At 36.6% G+C, this 22489-nt stretch overlaps 1 protein-coding gene across 8 annotated transcripts in view; it reads right to left on the reverse strand.

Annotated features, from left to right (window-relative positions):
- Positions 1 to 56: 56 nt before the first annotated feature.
- The window catches only part of UNKL (unk like zinc finger), a 124284-nt gene continuing 101851 nt past the window's right edge, over positions 57 to 22489 (reverse strand). For 3 of the 8 annotated variants that reach the window (XM_043969398.1, XM_043969383.1, XM_043969406.1), the window contains 5 exons: positions 17556 to 17648; positions 7728 to 7958; positions 5876 to 6078; positions 5384 to 5641; positions 57 to 4286 (listed from right to left, as the gene is read on the reverse strand). In XM_043969398.1, coding sequence (XP_043825333.1) covers positions 4131 to 4286; positions 5384 to 5641; positions 5876 to 6078; positions 7728 to 7958; positions 17556 to 17648 — 941 coding nt within the window. In that variant the 3' untranslated portion in view covers positions 57 to 4130. Of the gene's footprint in view, positions 4287 to 5383; positions 5642 to 5875; positions 6079 to 7727; positions 7959 to 17555; positions 17649 to 17913; positions 18273 to 22489 lie in introns of all 8 variants that reach the window. The other 5 variants (XM_043969392.1, XM_043969424.1, XM_043969434.1 and 2 more) reach the window with 3 other exon arrangements.

Below are 22489 nucleotides of genomic sequence, written 5' to 3' on the forward strand. Positions count from 1 at the left end.
ATGAATTCTGTAAACCATTGCATAAATGCTATAGTGTAAAAAAATTTAACAAGTGTTAACAATTTTAAACAATTCATTACAAGTAAATGATTATGCATTATAAATACTACCTTCTGGGTTAAGGAAATTCCATTCACAATAACATTCTCATCTAAACACTCAAACCATATTAGCGGCTTTCATAAATTAATACATATGAAAAGTCCATATTGAATTAAGGTCTTATGCTGACCACAGTTACACAAATATATTGTGACAATAATATTACTACCAATATTTAACACTAGATAGTTGAAAGACAATAGGCAACAAAAATGATGATGGAATAATTTGAACATATCTATAAACACACAGCTCAAGCTCCTTTAGAAACCAGCACTCCACTTGGAGAACAAGAGTTCTTTACTGTGAAACCCACCCTGAGACACTGTCATCTCCTCTGCTCCCTGGCTACTTCAATCCACAGAGAACACAGGGACCTGAATAGCATTCACTTCAAAAACTTGACTTGTTCTTTGCCACACTGTCTTTTTGTGAGTTGTTCTTCCCTACAAGCACTGGGGTGATTCAACTTTATAGCACTGGGAACAATGAGCAGACTATATTTAATATTGTTGTAACTGTCTGGCATCTGTTAAACAGTTTCTATTTAGCAGGTTTACTCAGGCCAATGAAACCTGTAATATTCACTTCTGAGCCTATTTCCACTAAATGTAACAAATGTACTTTCCAGTATTAAAAATATCACCTTGGGAAAGACTGGAAATTGCTCTTGTGGAGGTCCCACTATTTCTAAGGAACTGAAACACGAATATAGACTGAAAGTGGCACAGAGAAAGCATTTTTCTTTTTTATGTAAATGATTCATTCAGCACACCCAGGGAACTTGCCAGAACACTAGCATGTAACAGAGGAGCAGGCTGCTTACTCTGGGAATTTCACTCATAGGTACATTTCTTTGGTCTCTCCTCCTTTTTCCTCCCAGTCTTTTAAAAACTCAAATTTCAGTCTATGATGAGCACTACAGAAACATAAGGACACACACCTGCAACTCTTCTCTCACTGAAAAACAATCAGTGATTATTCCTACACAGAGAGCCAACACAGGTGTTTACTACCAGAAAATCCAGGCCCTATGCCAAATGTGCTTCTTAATCTGGTGGGCCTTTGGGAAGAGCCCAGCCCCTATCTTCTCCTCACTGTGTGAAGGAGATACCATGGGAATGTTAGCCCTGGAGATAAAGTCATCTCCTGAGAATTAGCCAAATTCAACAAAAAGAACTGACCACATTAGCTTATGAAGATCTAAAGCTTAATTGTTCTAACTCGTTCATAATTTGAAGTCAATTACAGACAACAAAACACTGTCCTGTTACTCCAAAAAGGCCAAATAAAAGGCCTAAAATGAGAAACAAGTGCATAAATATTAATAAAAATAAAGAATTTTAAACAGTGATAACAGTAGCACAAAAATATACTTAATGTCTAAGTACTGAACTAAAAAGCATTGAGGCATATGACCACTTTTTTAATATAAATTGGAATCATCTCACTACAATTAAAAACAAAAAACCTTCACTAAAAACTAAGCACATAGTTACCTTTGTTAGCACAATAGCTGCAGAATGTTGTGGTGCCACATTCTTCTATATTGAGATAATAAAACCATTGTCTAAAATCAGTTGTATGTTTTAAAACATTTTTAAAAATCAAAACATCATATACTACCTTACAATACATTCTAATTTGGTCACTGTTAAAAATTCTTACCTAGTCACTTTGCACTTTTTAAAAATGCTATTGATGTTTAATAAAAGTCTTTGGCAAAGCCCACACAAGTATAGAAGTCCATTGATATTCACAGCAAAGCTTGGTTTTTTCAAGTACCACTTTATCTCTTCCGGCCTTCCCCCCATCGCAGTGTCCACTTGGTGAATCAAAAAAAATACTCTAATGATAAGCACCACCCAGACCTAATGGTCTGGAGGCAGCACCCTGCTTTGCTGAGAATAGAGTAAGTCTGGGTAAACTGAAGCCATTTTTCTCAAATGTTTCTCAAATATGTAGGGAAGATGTCCAAGTCCAGACCAGGAACAAGAGTTAATCCTCATTAGAAAATACTCTCAAGTCTTATTCAGGTCTTAATGCACAAAGGCTCCTGTCTTCGTTCCCCCATCTGTACCCTCAGCTTACTGCCACAGGACTTTGATTAGCTAGCTTCCTCTCCCTGGCTTCTAATTGACCTTTTGTGCTTGAAAAGGCTTTGTGGTGAGGGAGAAAAAGGCCAGGCTCAACCCTGTCTCCTTTGTCACCAAGCTCCTTCCCCTCTCTGCTTCCATCCACCACACCCACGCCTGGGGCCTACTGACCAAAAAGGTGCAGGGTCTAGTCCCTGGTGAGCCACCTTCTGAGGCCTGCCCTCTAGGCCAACCTCCCATTCAGGCCCCAGCTCTCATAACTGTTCCGATTCACACAGCCAGACACCCAAGTTGAAAGGGTGTGGTTAGCCTGGATTTGTTCATTTTCGAGACTTTAAAAAAGATATTAAATTAAACTTTGCTGGTCGCATGAATGAACTTCTTATGCTGAGAACAATAATTAAACATACAAATTAGGTAACACAGTAGAAGGTCTTTTCAATGTCAGCTATACCTGTGTCACACTCATATTTGTAGAATAAAACCACCATTGTTAACATTTTCCTATACCAAAAGCTAATTCTATGAAAGTAACAAAATACAGTGTTAACATACAGTAAATGATTTCTCCTGAATTGCATACTCCCAACGGTCAGTGTTAAATATGAATGACTATCAACATCTCTAAAAAATTACAAAGCACCATTGCCTGATTAAAGACCTAAGTAATTTGATCACCAGAACATTGCTGTGTAGTTTAATTTAATTTTTAAAATTCTAGTGTCACATCCCTTACAGGATATTATATTGAATTGCTATCATTACAGAAAGGTAAGGATTTTTGTTAGTATCAAATTGTCTTGCACATTTTTAAGGGATAAAAGAACAAAACAAAAATGTAAGCTGTTTCCTTCAATTCTTTTGCAAGGCATATAGGCACTTGGAAAAAGTGGCCATGGATCATATAAATGCATGATAGATCTCTCTTAAAATCATTTCATTAGGATTACAAAACTCCAATTGGAATATGTGCAAATGCACATATTAGTTTAGGAAAATTAGTTCCTTTCATAAAATTAAAAACCTATCTAAATGCTTAAGTATATGTGCCTTTCAATAATCACTCTCTTTGCTTATAAATACTATCTGTTTGCACTTAATTTGAAAACTGTAAAAATCCTAGGCAAGTTTTTCACTACTAGATAAATGTTCATTTAATAAGTACTAATTTCAGAATATGAAATCTAACAATATATTTACCATACTATGATTTAACAATAATAAACTGATATGAAATATTTTAAGTTCACAGTACACATATAAAGCTTCATATTATCGTATATTAAAAAAAAATAAAACATGAAACCTAGAAAGCAGCTTAAAGCAATTTAAAACAACATCATAACCTCTAACTAAACCCCCTGGTTAACAAAGTGCTTTCACAAGAATCAAACTTCTTCTAATAACCTAGTAAACAGTAGTGTTAGACTGATTCCAAAATACTGGCATGATTTATAACACACACACCAAAAGTTCATGGATTAGAATGTTCTGAGGGACATTTTTCAATGGGGTTGCCTATTCATGTAACAGAGAGATACTATCATTCCCCACTGAACAACATTCAGAATAGACACCTCAACTATGCTTAGCTCAGAGGGAGAACCTGAATGGACTGAGCAAATGAGTTGATTCTGTGGGTGTGTTTTTAAGGGTTTTGAGGATCAAGGTAGCCATGAAACATTAGGACATGGTTGGTAAAAAGAAGTCAATATGTAAAGGCAGTCAAATAATAGTTATTTTTTTAAAAAACTACCATTAGCTATCTCCTTGGAGGTCCAGATTGTGATCAGTCTGTCACTAATAAATGAACTACTACATCCGTCTTTATATAAAATACTAGGAACATAAAATAGTGTCCTTAATTAGTTACCATGATATAGCAGATGTCATTTCATACAGAGCTACAGCCTTGAGTACCAGGGCTGGGGGTCACCACTTGATAGGCTGGGCCTTGCAGTAAGGACATTCAGGCTGGCTAGATGCACAGTGCTCACAGAGGACATAATGCTGACACGGCTGCAGGACGATACTACGATCATGTTCGTGGCACACAACACACTTTTTTGAATGAAGTTGGAAGATCACCTGTAGTAATGAGAATTATTTTCCAGATGAGATTTTAGAATGCAATATCTCTCTCATCAATCAGAACCCAATGCACAGGCAGCCTTTCAAAGTATTTATTCACTACATTTTATAAGAATTTCCTGAAGGTCAACCATGCTATAGAGCCCCATGCTGGGAACTGGGGAAGGCACAGTTCCTGCTTGCAGGGTACCTATAATAAGTTTGTGGTAAAAGAACAAGGCATGTGAAACATTTAAATGATTCAAGACAGTATACAATTAGTTGTAAACAAGTCTGTGATGAAGGAGTTCATAGCAAAGGAAGGTCATCTTGAATTGGAATACTCATGGAAGAATTCCTGAAGGAGGTGGTACTTCAGCTGGGCCCTGCCAATTGGTAAAATGTGGCTAGGCAGAAGACGTACAGCCAGGGGAATAGCCAAGGCATGGAGGTAGTGATGCATAAATATGGTGGGGTTGGGAAGGGAGGGGAATTGAGAAAACCCATATGGTCAGAGAAGAGAAATCAAAACAGGAAAGGTAAAATTGTTTGGCTGAAATGGCTGAAAACAATATGAAGATAATCTTTTCTACGGACAGGCAGGATGTTAAAAATAGGCCATATATAGTGCTATCTGGTTCAATTATTGAGTTAACACTTCTCTTCATAACTGTATCTAAGTCAAAGGATTTTCAAATGAATTGGAACATGCCAGGGACAGGGAGAGAAGTGATCAAAGCACTCCTTTCCGGAGTTCCAGCTTCATACCTGACAATCATCCAGGCCTTGGGGGACGTCCTTGACTCTTAAAGTCTCCTGTAATTCCTAGTCCCATTAAACACTCTGAATCTCCTCTTCAAATCTCAAAGATTCTTGATTGTTCCCCCTGCCAGCCATCCGAGATGCCTTCAGGCTGATCCTCCTCCCACACTTTTGTGCCTGTTGCCTGCTGCCTCACCTTCTGCACAAACTCTGCAGGATACACTCCTGGGAGAGTCCAGTCTTGCCAAAGCCAGTCCTGTGGATCCACTGCCAGCATACTGCTACCTCTAAAGCCTCCACAGACACTGTCCCCCCTGCTCTGCTGAAACAAAGGGAAGAGGGCGGATACTTACCCCATCCACAGTTTCTAAATCTAAACGCAGCTGACTTTGTAATGAATGCAGCTTTGGTAAAGGAATGGTTTCTATGTCTCCATAGCTTCTCAGAACAGGAAATTTAGAGGATAAACCAAGCCTTTCAAACTCTTCCTGTAGCCGTTTAAATTTATTTTCAACTTCTTCCTTCTTCTGTAATGCTAGCTGTTTGTCAGTATCTGCTACTTTAGCACGTTCCTTTGCTTCATGAGCCTCTCTCTGCCATGCATCACAAGCCTGAAATAAATTAGCGGACAACTGATCCAAAAAGCCTGAACACAGACCAAAAAGAAAGAAAAATACTGCGTCTTTAGTGGATATTTATAAGTCAGAAACACATCGAGTCCACAACTTATTTGAAGTTCACAGAAGAATAAAAGATGAATTATGTCAGCCAAGAACAAACCCAGAAGTACTTTTCAATACAATAACCCCCCACACTCCAAACTTTGTCTCTCTTTTTTTCATTACCTGTTTTACTTGTTGCCAAGAATCTTCCCACTGTTTGATTTTCCTCTTGGCCTCATCAAGTTCCCGCCTGACTCGAGCTAATTCGCTGCCATGAGCACTTGAGTTTGCGGAAGGGCCAGTTCCAGTGCTCAGTATAGGGGAAGGACTAGGAGAGAAACTCCCGGTTACAAAATCCCAGATGCTGCCATTGACACCATTTAAGCCTGTGAGCATAAGAAGAAAATGGAAGTAAATACAAGTTTGTACAGAAAGTTAATTTAGGTCTTAGTCAAGAATATGAGGATTAAATGATGTGTTTACAGACAAAGAATTTGATAAAATATCTAAAAGTACAATTTCTATTGCATCTTGCCTAACTGCTAATGAGAGGATCTATAACCCCACTGTCTGATATTCATGGCAGAAACCCAGAGCCAAGTAATCTTTAAAACAGGAAACCACTAACGTGACTATCAAGTCGATGCCTACATTAGCTATGAGCCATTTCCCAGTTGCTCACCAAACTTGCTAATAAGAACTGCGGGGCCTTTGAATGTGTTCATCTTCTTATCTCAAAGCAAAGAGAATTTAAACTAGAAAATATGAAAATGACATGTCTTTCTCTACTATGCAAACAGACAAGTGAATATATTCTGAACAGGTACAGAAACACAAAACAACGTGTCTATAGGGAAACAATGTCATGTTGGAGAAATGGCAAAGCCAAGTCTGAAAAATGCTGCACAACCAAAGGTATATCTGTAGGATTTCATCCTGTGTACATATGCTGAAAACCCAATTAAACTGTATTGTTCTTTAGAGCCAAGTTTCCACAGGCATTGTTAACTGAGTGGTATTTGCTCAGAAGTTTTGTAGCCTTCACAAGGCAAACCTGGAAGTGAACATGTTTACCAGGTTAAGACTTGCTTGAACCCTTAGACAAAACTGGAGGGTCAAAACACCAAGCCTGGCTGGGATTCTACTTGGAACTTGTCTATTGGAACTTTCAGGTTGTTAAAAAACAAACAAACAAAACCCAAAACAACCCGAGGGGTTGTTTTTACAATAAAGGTGGCATGCTTTCCAAGTTCATGAGCTGGTCAGCAGCAGATCTGTAAAAAAGCTTTTAGGAGTGGAGGTGGGGGCATGTGCATATGAGGTATATGAGGGAATGATCAGGATTTGCCTTTTTCTTTCTTCCTACCCTCAGTCTTAACCACTTGTTTAGAAATTCAAAAGGGGGAAAGAAAATGAAATTTTAAAGTATCTATGACTAATCTTAAGGTACATCTAATCAGCAAATATAGCCTGAATTATTGTAGGCAATAAATAAATCAAAAGCCGAACTCTCCAGCATGACCCCTCTAACTCTTGCCACCTCTATTGACTTATAGGTAAGTTTTTCTATCTTGTTTTCTATGACTGACTTTTCAGGCTCACTCTCTGCAATCTGAAAAGGCCGTACAATACAAGACAAAAACCACTTGTGACCCAACATACAAAAACTGCGCCTTTTAGCTTATCAACCCATGACATCAATTTGTAGCAAGGGTCTAGATTAATAAGATACCTGGAAATAACTGTGTCATGAGCCTACAAGAAATCCATTTATAGGCAGTTCTCAGAAAGATACTAGGATGAGAAAAGACCCAGTGTTCCCTATCTACTTTGACCAGACACCCCATACCCAGGGAAGTTTGGCAACATCAAACTAAATTTTATAGCCCTGAAAAGCCTTCCTAGGATGAGAGAAAATGTGTAACCCATTTTTACTGAGAGCGTTTCTCTAACCCACACTGAAGTATGTCTTTTGAGTGTTCACTGCTCTCTCCCTTTTCACTATACACAAGAAGTAAATCTTTGAATGACTTACCTAAGGAATTATGGGAAGAAGCTGAAGTGCCTAAAACATTATGTTCTGATTTCAAATGCTGAGGCTGCTGTTGGTGAGGAGTCATAGTGGATGGAATAAGAGGCTGAGATAGTGACTGAGATAAGGAACTGAGTGGGGAGGTTGAGAGAGATGATGATGAATGCAAAGATGGTGAACGAGGAAGAGAACCTGGAATATTGACAGGAGCTGAACTTCCCAGTAATCTTTGACCTAGAGGAAAGGGGAAAAAAAGTTATGTCAGACTGAGCATGTAACAGAGCACTAACACATGATTCTCATGTGGTAGATGAACAAGTTTTTGGTGGTTATGATTAAAAATGTACACACTACTATGCCTATTAATGGCATCTAACTTTTGAGGGTAAGGGGAAGAAAGGCATCGTGTCAAATAAACAGAATAAAGTCAAGGAGACTTCAGGCTCTCACAAACAGATCTGGTGAGGCAGCCTCCAAAATCAGGACTCCTAGATTCTAGATTCCTTTTCCTTACCACTGCATGTATCAGGTCCTAACATCTGCAACTTTGGTGTGTGGCAGGCATAAAAGAATAGTGCTTGGGGTGGACTAGTATAACAATTATATAGCACTTTTTATTTTTTAGATCACTATATACTTTATCTCATTTGACAATGGATGAGGCATACTAGTCAGTACAAGACTTCATAAACATTTAGGAAATATACATGGAGTCAGTGCATCAAAAACAATTGAAAAGAAACTAGTCAATCTCCAAAATTATTATTATTTGTTTTCTTGGATTCTGTTTGTAGCACAACTCTCTTAGTAGCTAAAAATCCCAAGCTACCCAGTGATAGCAAAAGACTTCTTAGTTACAGAACTCAAATACAATTCTGGTTAGGAAAAAAATAAGGTTTTTTAGCCACACTTCTTTAAAAGCGCCTGTACCAGGTTATCTATTGGCTTTGCTGATGATGGATTTAATATAGGTAGAGAGGAACAAAGTTAGAGCTTCCTTTGCAAGAATGCTATTTTGGAAAGTAATAAAGCTTTGATGAAACTATTATCAATTCAATCATTATGAACTCAATTCCCAAGATATATTGATTGGTTAATAATAAGTGACTAAAAAGTCTATAATACTAACAGATACTCCAAAGAATAATGAATTTTGGTAAGTCACATACATGCTTTTAATTTATAAACAATTATAATTTCAGTTTCTACAGTCTCTGAGAGGTTCCCTAATCTTCCTGCATTCTCTTCTTCCTTGTCAAATGAAGAGGGAGCACTGAAGAAAAAGACCTGGACTGGGAGTCAGGGATCCTGGGTTCTAATCCTGGCTCTGCCAGTAATTTACTGTGACCTTGGGCAATTCCCTGCCTCTCAATTTCTGCTTTATCAAAATAAAGAGGTTAGACTAGATGGACTCTAAAGTCTCATTTAGTTCTTACATTTTCCAATCCAGGTTGCAACTATGTACTCTCTTGGGATTTATGAGATTCAATGACTAACATTTGAGATGAAAACAGGAAAACCAAAGTGACCTCTACAGAAGTCATGCTGAGGTTTGCTCTAATGAGGATAGCATATGCCTGGTCTGCCCACCTGTGATGTTCCAGTGGTATGATCACTAAAAATACACCAATAAATGGTATATAGAAAGGGTCCCACCTGAAGCAAGGTAGTCTAATATACTTTCCCTACATCCGTGGGGAAATGCTTGAATCCCACTATAAAAAGATGCTAAAGAGGCATCAAGCAATAGCATTAAAGAGGCTAGAGAGGTAGAAGTTTTGGTCAAGAAACAAAAGGAAAGAAACCAGTTGGCATCAAAAGAGATCTTCTAGTCATCGGATTTAATTCTTTTGAAGGGGCTTAAATCAAGAGAAAATGAAAAGAATGTTCCCTCTTAATTAGGGATACTATCCTAAAGCCAGAAAGATGAAGAGATTATAGTGAGACAGAATGCAAGAACTGTTCTTAAGAAGCATGGGTCAGAGTCCTATCAGGTCTAGTGCTTAACACAAGAAAATACATTAAAAAACAAAACAAAAGAAAACTCTTATCTCTAGAATCTGAAGAAAATAATAGTATCATAGGACTTAAGAGATGGAAAGGACCATAGAGATTTAGTCCTAGGATTTTTAACCAGGGAGTTATGAAATGTATTTTTTTTAATTTGTTAACTTTATTTCAATAGAATTAATTTTCTTTGTAACCATTTGTATTTTATTTTATGCATTTAAAAACCTATTTTCAGAAGGGATCCATAGGCTTCACTAGACTGCAAAAGGGATCCATGACATAAAAAAAGCTAATTTAGTAAAATACTTTTATTTTATAGGGGAGAAAATTGCAATCTGGAGGGTTTAAGTAACTTGCTCAAGGTCATCCAGACAGTAAGAAGAGGAGGAAAGTTTTAAATATACAGGTCCTAAGAAAAATTTCCTTCCTAAGAAAAAAAAATAATTCATCAATTAAATAAATTCATTTCTACTGTTCTGGGGTATCAAACCACATAACTTTATTTAACAACATTGTCATGCAATCTCTGGTTAATACAGATCACTCCCCTTATACAAAGAATCTTTTGTTGTTGTTTAGTGGTTTTCAGCTGTGTCCAACTCTTGTGACCCTGTTTGGGGTTCCCTTGGCAAAAATACTGGAGTGATTTACCATGTCTTTCTGCAGTTCATTTTACATTGGAGGAACTAAGGCAAACAGGGTTAAGTGACTTTTCCAGGATCACACAGCTAGTAAGTATCTGGGGCCATATTTGAACTCAGGTCTTCTTCTCCAAGCCTGGTAACTCTATTCACTGCACTACTTAACTGATCTATAAAGAATTTAAGCAGGGGCAGCTAGGTGGCGCAGTGGATAGAGCACCGGCCCTGGAGTCAGGAGTACCTGAGTTCAAATCTGGCCTCAGACACTTAACACTTACTAGCTGTGTGACCCTGAGCAAGTCACTTAACCCCAATTGCCTCACTAAAAAAACAAAACAAAACAAAAAAAAAGAATTTAAGCAGACCTTTCTATACACTCTATGGGGACCAAGTCTTTCTCTCACCTTGGGCTTGTGGATCTCATGGAAAAGCCCTATTGTGTTAGCCTATTATATACTGGAACTGTTCAGCTGAAAGGAACCTAAGAAACCATTAAGTTCAACCCCTTCATTTTACAAATTCGGAAACTGAGGTCCAGATAGGTTAAGTAATTTGCCACGGTTACAAAGGCAAATAGCATAGCGAGGACTCAAACCTACCTCTGGCTCCACCAAACTCAATGCTACTTCCACTGTACCATGTCTGTTATTACTTCCACATCCTTACTTCCATCACCCCTTTATTTTACATAGGATGGCAATTCTGGTAAAGTACCAAGACATCCCTCTAGATCGTGAAGATGTTCATACATCTGGACAGTGGCTACCTCAGGATGGATGTCAGCAGAATGGAAGTGACTTAGCAAAGGCCATTTCATTTTTGCCTTGGTACCCTGCATACCTAACCCTGAGACTACACATATGCTGATAGAACTGTAATCTCATTGAGGATATAATAGCCATCAGAACAAAACCTATCCACACCTACTTAATACATGGAACTGAGAATAACAAAAATAAGAGACAGGAAGGACATTTCAGGTCATATACTCCAGAGCTTCTTAAACTGTGGGTTGTGACCCCATATGGGGTCATGTAACTGAATGTGGGGGTCACAAAAAAATTGGCAGTAAATGTTTGATTTCTATAACTCTTTTATATACCTATACACCCATGGTCACATAAAAATTTCTTGGGCAAAAAGGGGGTCATGAGTGGAAAAAGTTTAAGAAGCCCTGATGTAGTCCAACCTCTTATTTTGAACTTGAGGAAACTGAGGCCCAGAAAGGTTAGGTGACTTGCCCAAAGCCACATAGTTTAAATGGCATAGACAGGGTTGGAATTCCTCTAGCTCCAAACCTAGGTATTGCTTTTCTTATTCATGTCCTTCTAGAAACCCTCTACAGGAAGTCTACCCAAAGCACTGAGGGACTACTAGGTCTCTTGACATTATGGGCCCTAATGCTGCACGTGGATTGTCTGTTATCTCTTACTCCCCTGACATGACTAACCACCTGCTTTTCCAGTCCAACATCTCTTTGATGAAAGAATTCATATGAATTTTTGTACATAATTAATCATTAATAATGTCACGATCTATTTTTATTCACCATGCACACATCTCTTGTCCTTTAAAGGACCTACAATTCTGAATAACACACATTTTGGTATTACATGACTTGTAGCCATAAAGCATCACCAGAAGAATACTTAGAAAGACCAGTTTTTGTTTTAGAGAAAATCCTGGGTCACTGAAAATGCAGTGCAATTTCTTAAATGCAATCTAGCCCAGATCACTGTTCATCTGCAGCATTTATCCAAGATGTAAGTGCTGAACAAATCTACTTGGCTATCCAAATGTATGCTACAGTCTGGACAACAGGCATCCTTTTCCTGAGTGGACAATTAGTTGAACTCTTTTAAGTGACTATTAATTTTATTTAGTAGATTTTGCAATGGTCCAATGCTTGATGCGATCAGCAAAATGCCATCCACAAGCAGGAAGACTTGGAGAATTTACGGAGAACCATTCTGCATTTTTTTGCTGGCTATCCTCCATGACAAAGGTGATCTCTTCCAGGTAAGCATACACCTCCTGTCTTATGCCTTACTTGATATTTATTAATAATTAGAGGATAGCCAAAATTATCTCTGTTGTTGAAGCAACCAAGGAATATTTTTATGTTTTTAATATATGTGAGGGAGGTACAATGTTACCTGCTGAATTAAACTGATATGCTTCTAGAAAAACAAAGGTCATAGAACAAAGTAGAAGAACTGAGGTGAGCCATGGTAAACACTGATGAAAAGTGTAACTTCACATATAAGAAACAGAAAACTGAAAGGATAATTTGTAGCAAAAGAAATGTCAGTTTTATCTGAAACAAAGAATTTATAGGTAAGCTCACAATTAGAAGGCACATATGTTTTATGATAGCAAAGTAAGAAAACCCATGGAGACATTTTACAGAACCATTGGATTTCAGAGTTGGAAGAGGCTCTTAGTCCATATACATGGAAAAGAATTCTTATACAATGTGCCCAGCAAAAGTAGTCAGCCAATCTTTGCCTGAAGAATTCCACTGAGGAGGGACCCATCATTGCCCAAGGTCGATGGTCTCCCATCTGAACAGAATTCATTACTGGGAAGTTTTTCCTCACGTCATGCTTAAATTTGCCTCTTTGCAGTTCCCACACATTATTCCTAGTTATGCTTTCTGAGATCAAAAAGAATAAGTCAAATATCTCTTCCAAGTGATAGCCATTATATTCTCATTATGTTACTTTGAGACTTCACTCTCCATGCTAAACATTCTCAGTTTCTTCAAACTGATTGTTCCTTAGATAGTATGAACTCGGTCTCTTTCACCATCCTGGACACTATTCTGAACATTCTTCAACTTATCAATTTTACTCCCTTAAATACCATGCCCAGATCTGAACACAATATTAGATGTCTTATAACCAAACAGCTTCTTAGGAAGCTACACTTCTCTCAATACAGATTATGATCATATTACCTTTCTCAGCTGTCCTAACAAACTTTTGACTTAAATTGAGTTTGCAGTTAACTAAAATCCTCACATCTTTAAAATACTATTTTCTTTTCATTATAAACTTGAGAAACATGAACATTCCCATGTAAAAGGATCAGAAAAAATATTGTATATGAAATTGTGAATGACTATTACATGCAGCTTATTTTTTTAAAATATGCAATAAATTTAAATTAGCAGTTCCAATATTGTCTAGCTTGTCTCTAGAACCTCCTCACTACTCCTTCTACTTAAGAAAAAAACAAAAGGCCTCCTTTCTAACAAACAAATCCATGCACTGGCTATGTATCTGTCTCCTATCACTTCTCTGTCAAAAAGTAGGAGATATGATTCATCATTGGTCTTCTTCAGTCATGTTGCTCACTATATCGATCAGAGTTTTTAAATCTTCTAGAGTTGTAGTACTTTACAATGTTGTAGTTATTGTATAAACTGCATTTATAGTGCTGCTTGTTTCACTCTGTGTAAGTTCATTCAATTCTCAGATTTCTCTAACTCTGTCGCTTTCATAATTTCTTATGGTGCAATGATATTTGATTACATTAAAATATCAAAATTTGTTTGGCCATTACCCAGTTAATATACACCCCCCTTAGTTTTTTTGCTACCAAAAAAAGTGCAGTATATATGGGTCCTTTTGTTCTTTCTTTGATTTCTTTGAGAGTACACGCCCAGCAGCGAAACCACTGTGACAAAGAGCACACACAATTTAGTGATTCTTAGGTTATAGATACAAGTTGCCTTCCAGAATGAGTGGATCAATTCACTGCCCCATCCACAGTGCATTATTGTGCCGGTCTTCCCACATGGCCTCCAAAAGTTGTGTCATCTTTGCCCACTCATGTGCAGCAGAACCTCAGATTTGTTTTGATTGATATTTCTCTTACAATTAATGATTGGGAGGATTTCTTTTCACATAGTGGTTGACAGCCTTTCTTCTTTTGAGAACTATTTATATGAATTTCTATGTAATTTATATAAATTAACCATTTATATAGTGCCTATGATGTTCCAGGTGCTGTGTTAAGTATTCTACAAATATTATTTGATCCTCACAACAAACCTAGAAGTGTTACTATCCTCATTTAAAGTTGAGGAAACTGAAGCAAACATGATTTGACCAGGGTCACAGAGGTACTAAGTATATAAGGCCACACTTGGAACTCTTCCTAATATCAGGTCAAGCACGGCATTACCTAAATACTTCTTTCTTGTTCTTATATTCATAATCTATTTAAGTCATTTTCTTGGATATCTTGGACATTACACCTTTATCAGAGAACTATGCTACAAAGATGTTTCCCAGTTAATTGTTTCCCTTCTAATTCAAACTGCACTGATTTTGTGCAAAAACTCCACCCCCCAATCATTGTGAAAATTCCTTTCCTGATCCTGTAATTTCCTAGTATCAGTAAGTTTAACTAAGAAAGTAATCTTTTTAGAAGTGACAGCTAACATCTTTAATGGAGAAATGATAAAAGAAGCCTTTCCAGTAAGCTCAGAAGTAAAGCAAGATAGTCCATTATCACTACTATTATTTTATATAGTTGTAGAAAGGGCAGCAATGGGAGTAAGACAAGAAAAAGGAATCACGTGATTGAAAGTGTGGAAAATGATAAGAATAGGCAAAAGGAAACAAATTTATGACTTTTGGTAAATTATATGATGGTTTACTCAGAGAACCCTAGAGATTCAACTAAAAATTAATTAAAATAATTTCATCAAAGTAGTAGGCTATGAAATAAGCCCACAAAACCACTGGCCTTTCTGTATATTATTAACAAAACCTAGCAGAAAAAGAAATTCTGTTCAAAATAATTATAGAAAATATATAATAAAATAGAAATATATAGAAATTATTTTGGTAGGGCTACAAAACAGTCTTTAGAGAAATAAAGATAGATTTAAATAACTATTGAGATCAACTGTTTATCACTAGTATGTGCCAAAGTAATAAAAATGGCAATACTACAGAAAATAAAATCTATAACCAACTACTGAAGAGTTACTTTATAAAACTAAGCAGAATAACACAATTCAGCTGGAGGAGCAAAAGGTTAAGAATCTCAAGGGAAATAATGAAAAAAGTGGGAAGGAAGGGGCCATATCAGATCCCAAACTGTAATACAAAGCAGTCATCATCAAAACAATTTGGTACTGATTAAAAGGGGTCTAAGTCACCGTCCTGCTTAATAATCTTTAATGGCTCTTTACTACCTCTACGATGAAATATAAGCTCTTTAGCCTAGAATCAAAGTCTTCCATAAGCTGGTTCTAGCCAATCTTTTTAGACTGAATCCAGATTACTCTAACCAAATCTGGCCTATCTATTGCTTGCCAAACTCAACATTCAATTTCCATCTTTGTGTCTTTGTACACTGTCCCTCAAGCCTAAAATGTACTTACTTCCTCATCACTAGTTCTTAAGAATTCTTAACTTTGTTCAAGGCTTCACTCAGGTGTTATGTCCTATGCTAATGTCTTTCATCATCCTCTTTGTTGTTAAGGCTTGCTCATTCCTCAAAACTATCTTGTATTTACTTATCTGTGCATATGTTATAACTCTCCAACAGAACATAAGGTCTTTGAGAGCATGGGCTATTTAAAATTTTTTTTCTTTGTATCCCTGGCAGCTAACACAGTGTGTCTTATACATGGTATAGATTTAATAAACGACTGTCCAATTATATCACTATAAAACTGAAAGGCCTATGGAATTTGAGTTATTTATGTTCAAATACTAGTCAGTGATATGAATTACTTCACTTAACCGACTTTATTATCTAGGACAAAAAAACTCACCCTTTTCTTTATCACTCCTCTTAAATGGCTACTCTTTCTTCTAATTCAACTCCAACAATTCTTTCTCTCCTTATTGTCAACTTTGTTATTACCTGGACAAAGAACTATACAAAGCTTCTTCATCTACTGGCCCAGATTTAAAAAGACCTACATTTGTGAGTGCCAAGATCAGATAAGAAGAGAGTACCTGAGATTCTATCCTGCAATTACTGAGCAGAACTTAATTCCCAGGTTAGCCTATAAGCATGGAGTTGCTATTCTCCTAGGTGCTAGAAGGCTTAGAGAGACAAGTACCACTTCTTACAGAATTGTGGTTTTGTCAGATGCTTCACAAGCACTGGAAGTTGTTGCTGTTCCATAGGCCTTTATACTTTTACCACTAGAATTTTGCTGCTAGTAGGAAAATGAACATCTCTCTGGCTATAACTCAGTGACTTTCTTTGATGTGTTTCTTGACTTCTTAACTCAATGGAGACCAGACCTGACTGACAGGATATGGGCCAGAGCTTACTTTCTGCTCTTTCGATGTGGTCCAAAGACTGTAACTAATTTTTATGGGCTTTCATTTCTCATTATTCCTGTCTGCCCCCACCTTTACCACCCCCCCCAACCCCTGAAAAAAGCTGCTAGGAAATTATATACTCCATGGTGCCTCATCATGTTTGTTTTTGTTGTTTAGATATTTCAGTCATGTTCAACTCTTCATGACTCCATGTGGAGTTTTCTTGGCAAAGATAATAAAGTGGTTTGCCATTTCCTTATTTTGCTCATTTTACAGATAAGGAACTGAGGCAAACAGGGTTAAGTGACTTGCCCAGGGTGACACAGCTACTAAGTGACTAAGGATGGATTTGAACTCAAGTCTTCCTGACTCCAGGCCCTGCACTCTTATCCACTGCGCCACCTAGCTGACCTATCATACTAAAGATCAAATAAAATGCACCTTTACTTCTGGTGCCAGTAAAAGCTAGAATTTTGGCCCTTTGTAGGTATGGCTGGACATCCCAAGCAGCCCCACTCTTTAATGGGAAGGCAGGCAACAAGTAATTATAGAACTGAGCAAAGAAAATGATAGGCATTTGGTTAGAAACAATGTAAAAAAGGGGAAGCGCAGAAAGTCTGGAGGAAGCAAGAGTACAGAGGATACAAAGATGTTGAGAAAAACAAGGCAGTGGGGAAGTAAAAAAAAAAAAAGGTGATACCTAAAAAAAAAGGAAAATTCAAAAAGGGGGAAGAATAAAATTTTCCATGCACACCCAACATAAATCATCCATCAAATGTTGGAAAAAAAGATGAAAGCTCCATACAAAGAGGAAAAAGGTAACATTGAAAAACTATCATTAGAGTATGATAAGAACAAGTCTTAAAAAGAACAATTCTTACTTGTTATTCCAAGGTCACTGGTTTCTTGATCTTCTAGTTCTTTATCTAGGGATGCAACATTTATATCACTAAAATGTAGATCTAAAGCAGAACCTGTTAAACAAAATATCACATTACCTACAACACATCTAAGCCATTTATTAAAAGGCTGTGTTTATTCTATTCTTCAAAGGATTTATAGGGAGATTACTCTTTAGCAATCAAATGTCACAAAAAATAAACTCCTTGTCTCTCAGATAGAAGCTTGCTTTTAAAGTTTTCAAGATGGTGAGAAACCATTAGTCTAAAAATTAAGGAATTAGAGAATATGGGGAAAACTTTAAGAAAAAACAAAACAAAATAAAACTCTGTTACTTACTTGATAATTGATTCAAAGGCATCTCCTAAACTGATCTTGAGAAAATCTTCTCAAAACCCAGCTTGACTAATACATTTGAGCAACTGAATTTAGTCAATGTAAAAATGGGTCCATATTTTTTTCTTTAATCAGCTTTCAATTCCATTATAAAGTCAGCATTTTCCTCTCCCCAACAAACAAAGGCAATGAAGCCAAGCACTTATCATGATACTTGTCAATATCTTCATTTCACTGAGGATATGATCCACCTAATACTTCACATTTCTCATCATTTGCTGAAATGTTGACCATTAAATATATTCCAAAACTGAATATAATTTCTAGTATATGATTTCAATCTAATGCGTTTTCCATCACATCTGCATAAAACATAAGCAGTAGTGTTACTCAAGCAAAAACTTTTATAAACATTGCTACCTTGTTAACCATTAACTTAGAAATTTCTGAAAGTGCCTAAAAATGAAACCATTGTTTTACATGCAAAAAAAGAAAAATACAGCTATCTTGTTTTAATAACTCTTTCTGCAAAATGTCTTCTTTGGAACTCTCACTTTCCTCTTCCATTCTCAGGGTTACCAACGTCTTCTGGGCCCCCATCAACAAAGTTTGGATTAGTTAGCTGCCTCTAGTTTCTCTCCACTTAAATTCACTCTACAGACTAACGTTATTCTTTCTAAAATTTGTACCACCTTCGTTGTCCTACAAATGAAAAAAGTTCCCCCATTGCCCATCACATCATTTCCAGTTTCTCCATGCTGTGTTATTTCCTTTGACTCCTCAACATGAACCTTCTATTCTAATCAGTGGTCTCCTTACTGCTTACCATAAAAATTGTGCTCATTCCTACTTTTGTTGTCTTTCTTCATTCTTTTACCCTGCCTATAATCTCTCTTCCCCACCAATTCAAATCCTGTACTTACTTCAAGTTCTCCCATCCTCCAAGATTCATGCTACTTCCTTCCATGAAGTAGTCTTTTTTTGACTACTCTGCTCACCATGACCTTTGCTCACCTATGAATTCCTAGAGCAATGGCAGTTTATACCACACAATGTAACAAAATTATAGACAGCTTTAAACTATCCTGTAGGTTTTTCATTCAGTTCTGTTGTGTTTTCCCAATTAAACCATAAAGTTTCTGTAGTCGGGAACCAGGAATTCTCTTATATCCCTCGTAGTATTAATATCTATCCTAGGGCTGGCCAGCCAGCAGGCTATTTATTAGAAATTAGCAACACTGGAGTATTCTCTATTTAAAATAAACTTGCTTTTATACTTACACTGTCATAATCAGTTGACATGGTAGCTTAGTTTTCCTGAACTACTTTTTTTTTTTATTAATTTCTTGTTATAGCTTGTTGGATAGGTAAATGGCAATGTTAACAGCCTATGTTATAGGGATAGGGGAGAGATTAAGGATAGGGGAGACAGACATTCTGAAATGAAGATAATGTGGGGGATGTTTTAATCAGTAAAATTTTTTTAAAACTTGTTTTACAAAAATTTACTTAAAAATTCAGCAAGTTAGAACCAATATTTTTTGGTGTTGCCATGAACATAAAAGAATTCAGACTGCAGATACTGGTAAAGTGGAACATTGCAGCCTAGTCTTTTAGATGCTGGAAATTCCTTAAAGGAGCAAAGTAAAATCCTAGAATCTGTGAGTGTAGAATTAAAGGGTTTGTCCAGCATATGAGGAGAGAAAGGGAGCAGAGAAATACTCAAAGTACTACAAAAGCATATATTACCCCAGCTTCTAGCATTGCTTGGGCTACCCTTTCCTGAACCAAAAATGTCCAACTCAGTCAACTAGAAGATGTTTTATTTTCATCTCTGACTTTATTTCAGCATATATGTTAATGAGACTTTATAGAGCAGAATTACAGATTTCCTACTTTTAGTTACCTCAGAACATCCACCCTGTAAAGTGACAATGACATCTAGTTCTCCTGGGCTAGGAAATAAAACTAGAGGAAGACAACAATATCCCTAATCTAAGGAATTGGTTGTTCCCTCTAAAGCAGGGGTTCTTAACCTTATTTTGTATCATGGGCTTCCTCTGGTATTCCATCAATCTCTTTACAAAATAATGTTTTTAAATTCATAAAATAAAATGCATAAGATTATAAAGGAAACTAATTATATTCAAGCACAGTTATCAAAATATTTAAAAGACAAGTTCATGGACTCCAATTTAACAACTTCCTGGTCTAGAGATAACATCTGAACATAAAGTGCTTTCAGACTATTAGAACCACATGGCTAGAAGAAACTCTGGGAAAACATACAGGAACCAGAGTAAGAAATGCCCCTTTTCATCCCCCTTTCCTAACCATCTCCAGAGAAGATGCCTCCACAATTGTCATTTACAACATATCACATCCCTGAGTCAATTCACTCCTGATGATTTCTTTTTTTTTTTTTTTTTGGTGAGGCAATTGGGGTTAAGTGACTTGCCTAGGGTCACACAGCTAATAAGTGTTAAGTGTCTGAGGCCGAATTTGAACTCAGGTATTCCTGACTCCAGGGCCGGTGCTCTATCCACTGTGCCACCTATCTGGCCCACTCCTGATGATTTCTAATCTCCTACTTTAATTTTCCCTGAAAGACAGAGGTTAGTTATTTTACCACTAGACTTTTTTTTTTTTGGACAATTAGGGAATGCCTTATGAGAATGTTTATCTGTTTGACAGAAACACATAAGATTCCAACAGAGACACATCTTTTCTGCAAATATAGCTTGGACTGACCGTGATATATGCTATGTTCATTTTTTCCCCCAATTCCTTAAAATCTTATATATTGGAGAAAATTATTGAACAAAACCAAGAACAAAAGAAGTGGAGAACAAGGTAAGAAGAAGGGCTTCCCATGTTAAGACTGACTTCAAATAGCTTTTCCAGAAGCCTCCTGCTAGGAAATTACCTCACTCTGTTCTCTAATCAAGTTTAAATAGGGTTTTCTCATAGGAAGGACATGACACAACTTTTATGAAAGCATTCAATTACAGAGCAAGGCTTTCCCCCTGCAGGTTTTAATATCAGGGACTAATTTTATTTTTTCTTTAATGTCCACAAATTGTTATTTTTTCTAGTCCCAATTATTTTTTAAAATGATCTTCCCATGATCTTATGTTCAATTTGATGAGCACTGAGCATTTATAATATCTAGTATTACTAAAGAAGAATACAAAAGAAATATGTGAGACATATTTCTCCTGAGATAATATATATGAGAGGCAACCTAGTGTTGTAGAGAGAATATACAATGTAGAATCTAGGACCTGGGCTGTAGAATCCTGCCTTTGAAATTTATTAGCTATGTGACTACTGGCCAATCTCAGCCTCAAATTCCTCGGGGTTTTGGGGGGGGTTTTTGGTTTTTTTAGTGAGGCAATTAGGGTTAAGTGACTTTCCCAGGGTCACACAGCTAGTAAGTGTTAAGTGTCTGAGGCCGGACAAATTCCTCATTTGCAAAATAAGGATAACAACTATAGCACTTACCTCACAGATCTGTGGTGAGACTCAAATAAGAATATACATAAAGTATCTTGCAATCTTCAAAGGCTACATGTTAGTCATTAACATTATTATAAATTAATTTAAAATTTTTAAATATATGAAAAAGTATTATATAAAATAAAATAGAACACCATAAGACTGAATATAATTAAGACTAGGAGAGACGGGAGATTTTTCATATAGGAGGCAAGACTTGAATAGAATTTCAAAGACTGGATAGGATGCAGATAAGCAGAGAATAAATCAAAAATTATCAAAACTAGAGCAAAAATACTTAATGGGTTTGTTTTATCAGTGTGGGTATCTGTTCCATCAATGAAGCACACAACCCTTTCATGCCTTCTCATCCATGCTATCCTAATCTATAAATGTTCATAAACATTCCACATAAAGATTCCGCCCATCTTACTCTAGGGCTTCCCATGATGCTTTCAATATTTCAAAGGTACCAATGTGACACTCAGGATGTCCATTTATTGTTTCTTATTCTCATTAAAGGTCAGTATACCTCTTTTTATCTTTTTTTTCCTTATTCTGAGCTTTACACCAAAAAAGGGGGAGGGGGGCAATTTCCATAAACAAAGCAAAACTTAAAAAAAAAAGATTATATGTGAAACTGTGAATTCCATGTTGTTTAGTCACCAATGTTACTTTCAAAGCTGTACTGCTTGTCAGTGCTTCCTTCTGTTCTTGTCTAGGCATTTTAAAAATGTTTCAATAGCTTTCTTTTTTTCTTTTCCTTTTTGAGGGGACATGACTATTGCTAGACCCCTCTTCCTTCCAAATCATCCCATTAATATACTTTTTTAAAACCCTGTAATAAATAAGCAGAATCTTAAAAAAAAAATCAACAGAGTAGCCAGAGTCAAAATTGTATTTCTTTTTCTTCCCTTTGAGTCCTTTCTATATCAGGAAGTATTTAGCATGGCTTAATCATAACTCTTCTGTTGTCACTGCTTTGGTCAGAGTTAAGTTTTTCATAGTTAATTTTCTTTACAATGTTTTTATCATATAAACGCTCTGGTTCTACTCACTTCCCTCTTAATCAGTTGCTATG

Source organism: Dromiciops gliroides, chromosome 1 (assembly GCF_019393635.1).
Source record: "Dromiciops gliroides isolate mDroGli1 chromosome 1, mDroGli1.pri, whole genome shotgun sequence".
Classification (NCBI taxonomy): domain Eukaryota; kingdom Metazoa; phylum Chordata; class Mammalia; order Microbiotheria; family Microbiotheriidae; genus Dromiciops; species Dromiciops gliroides.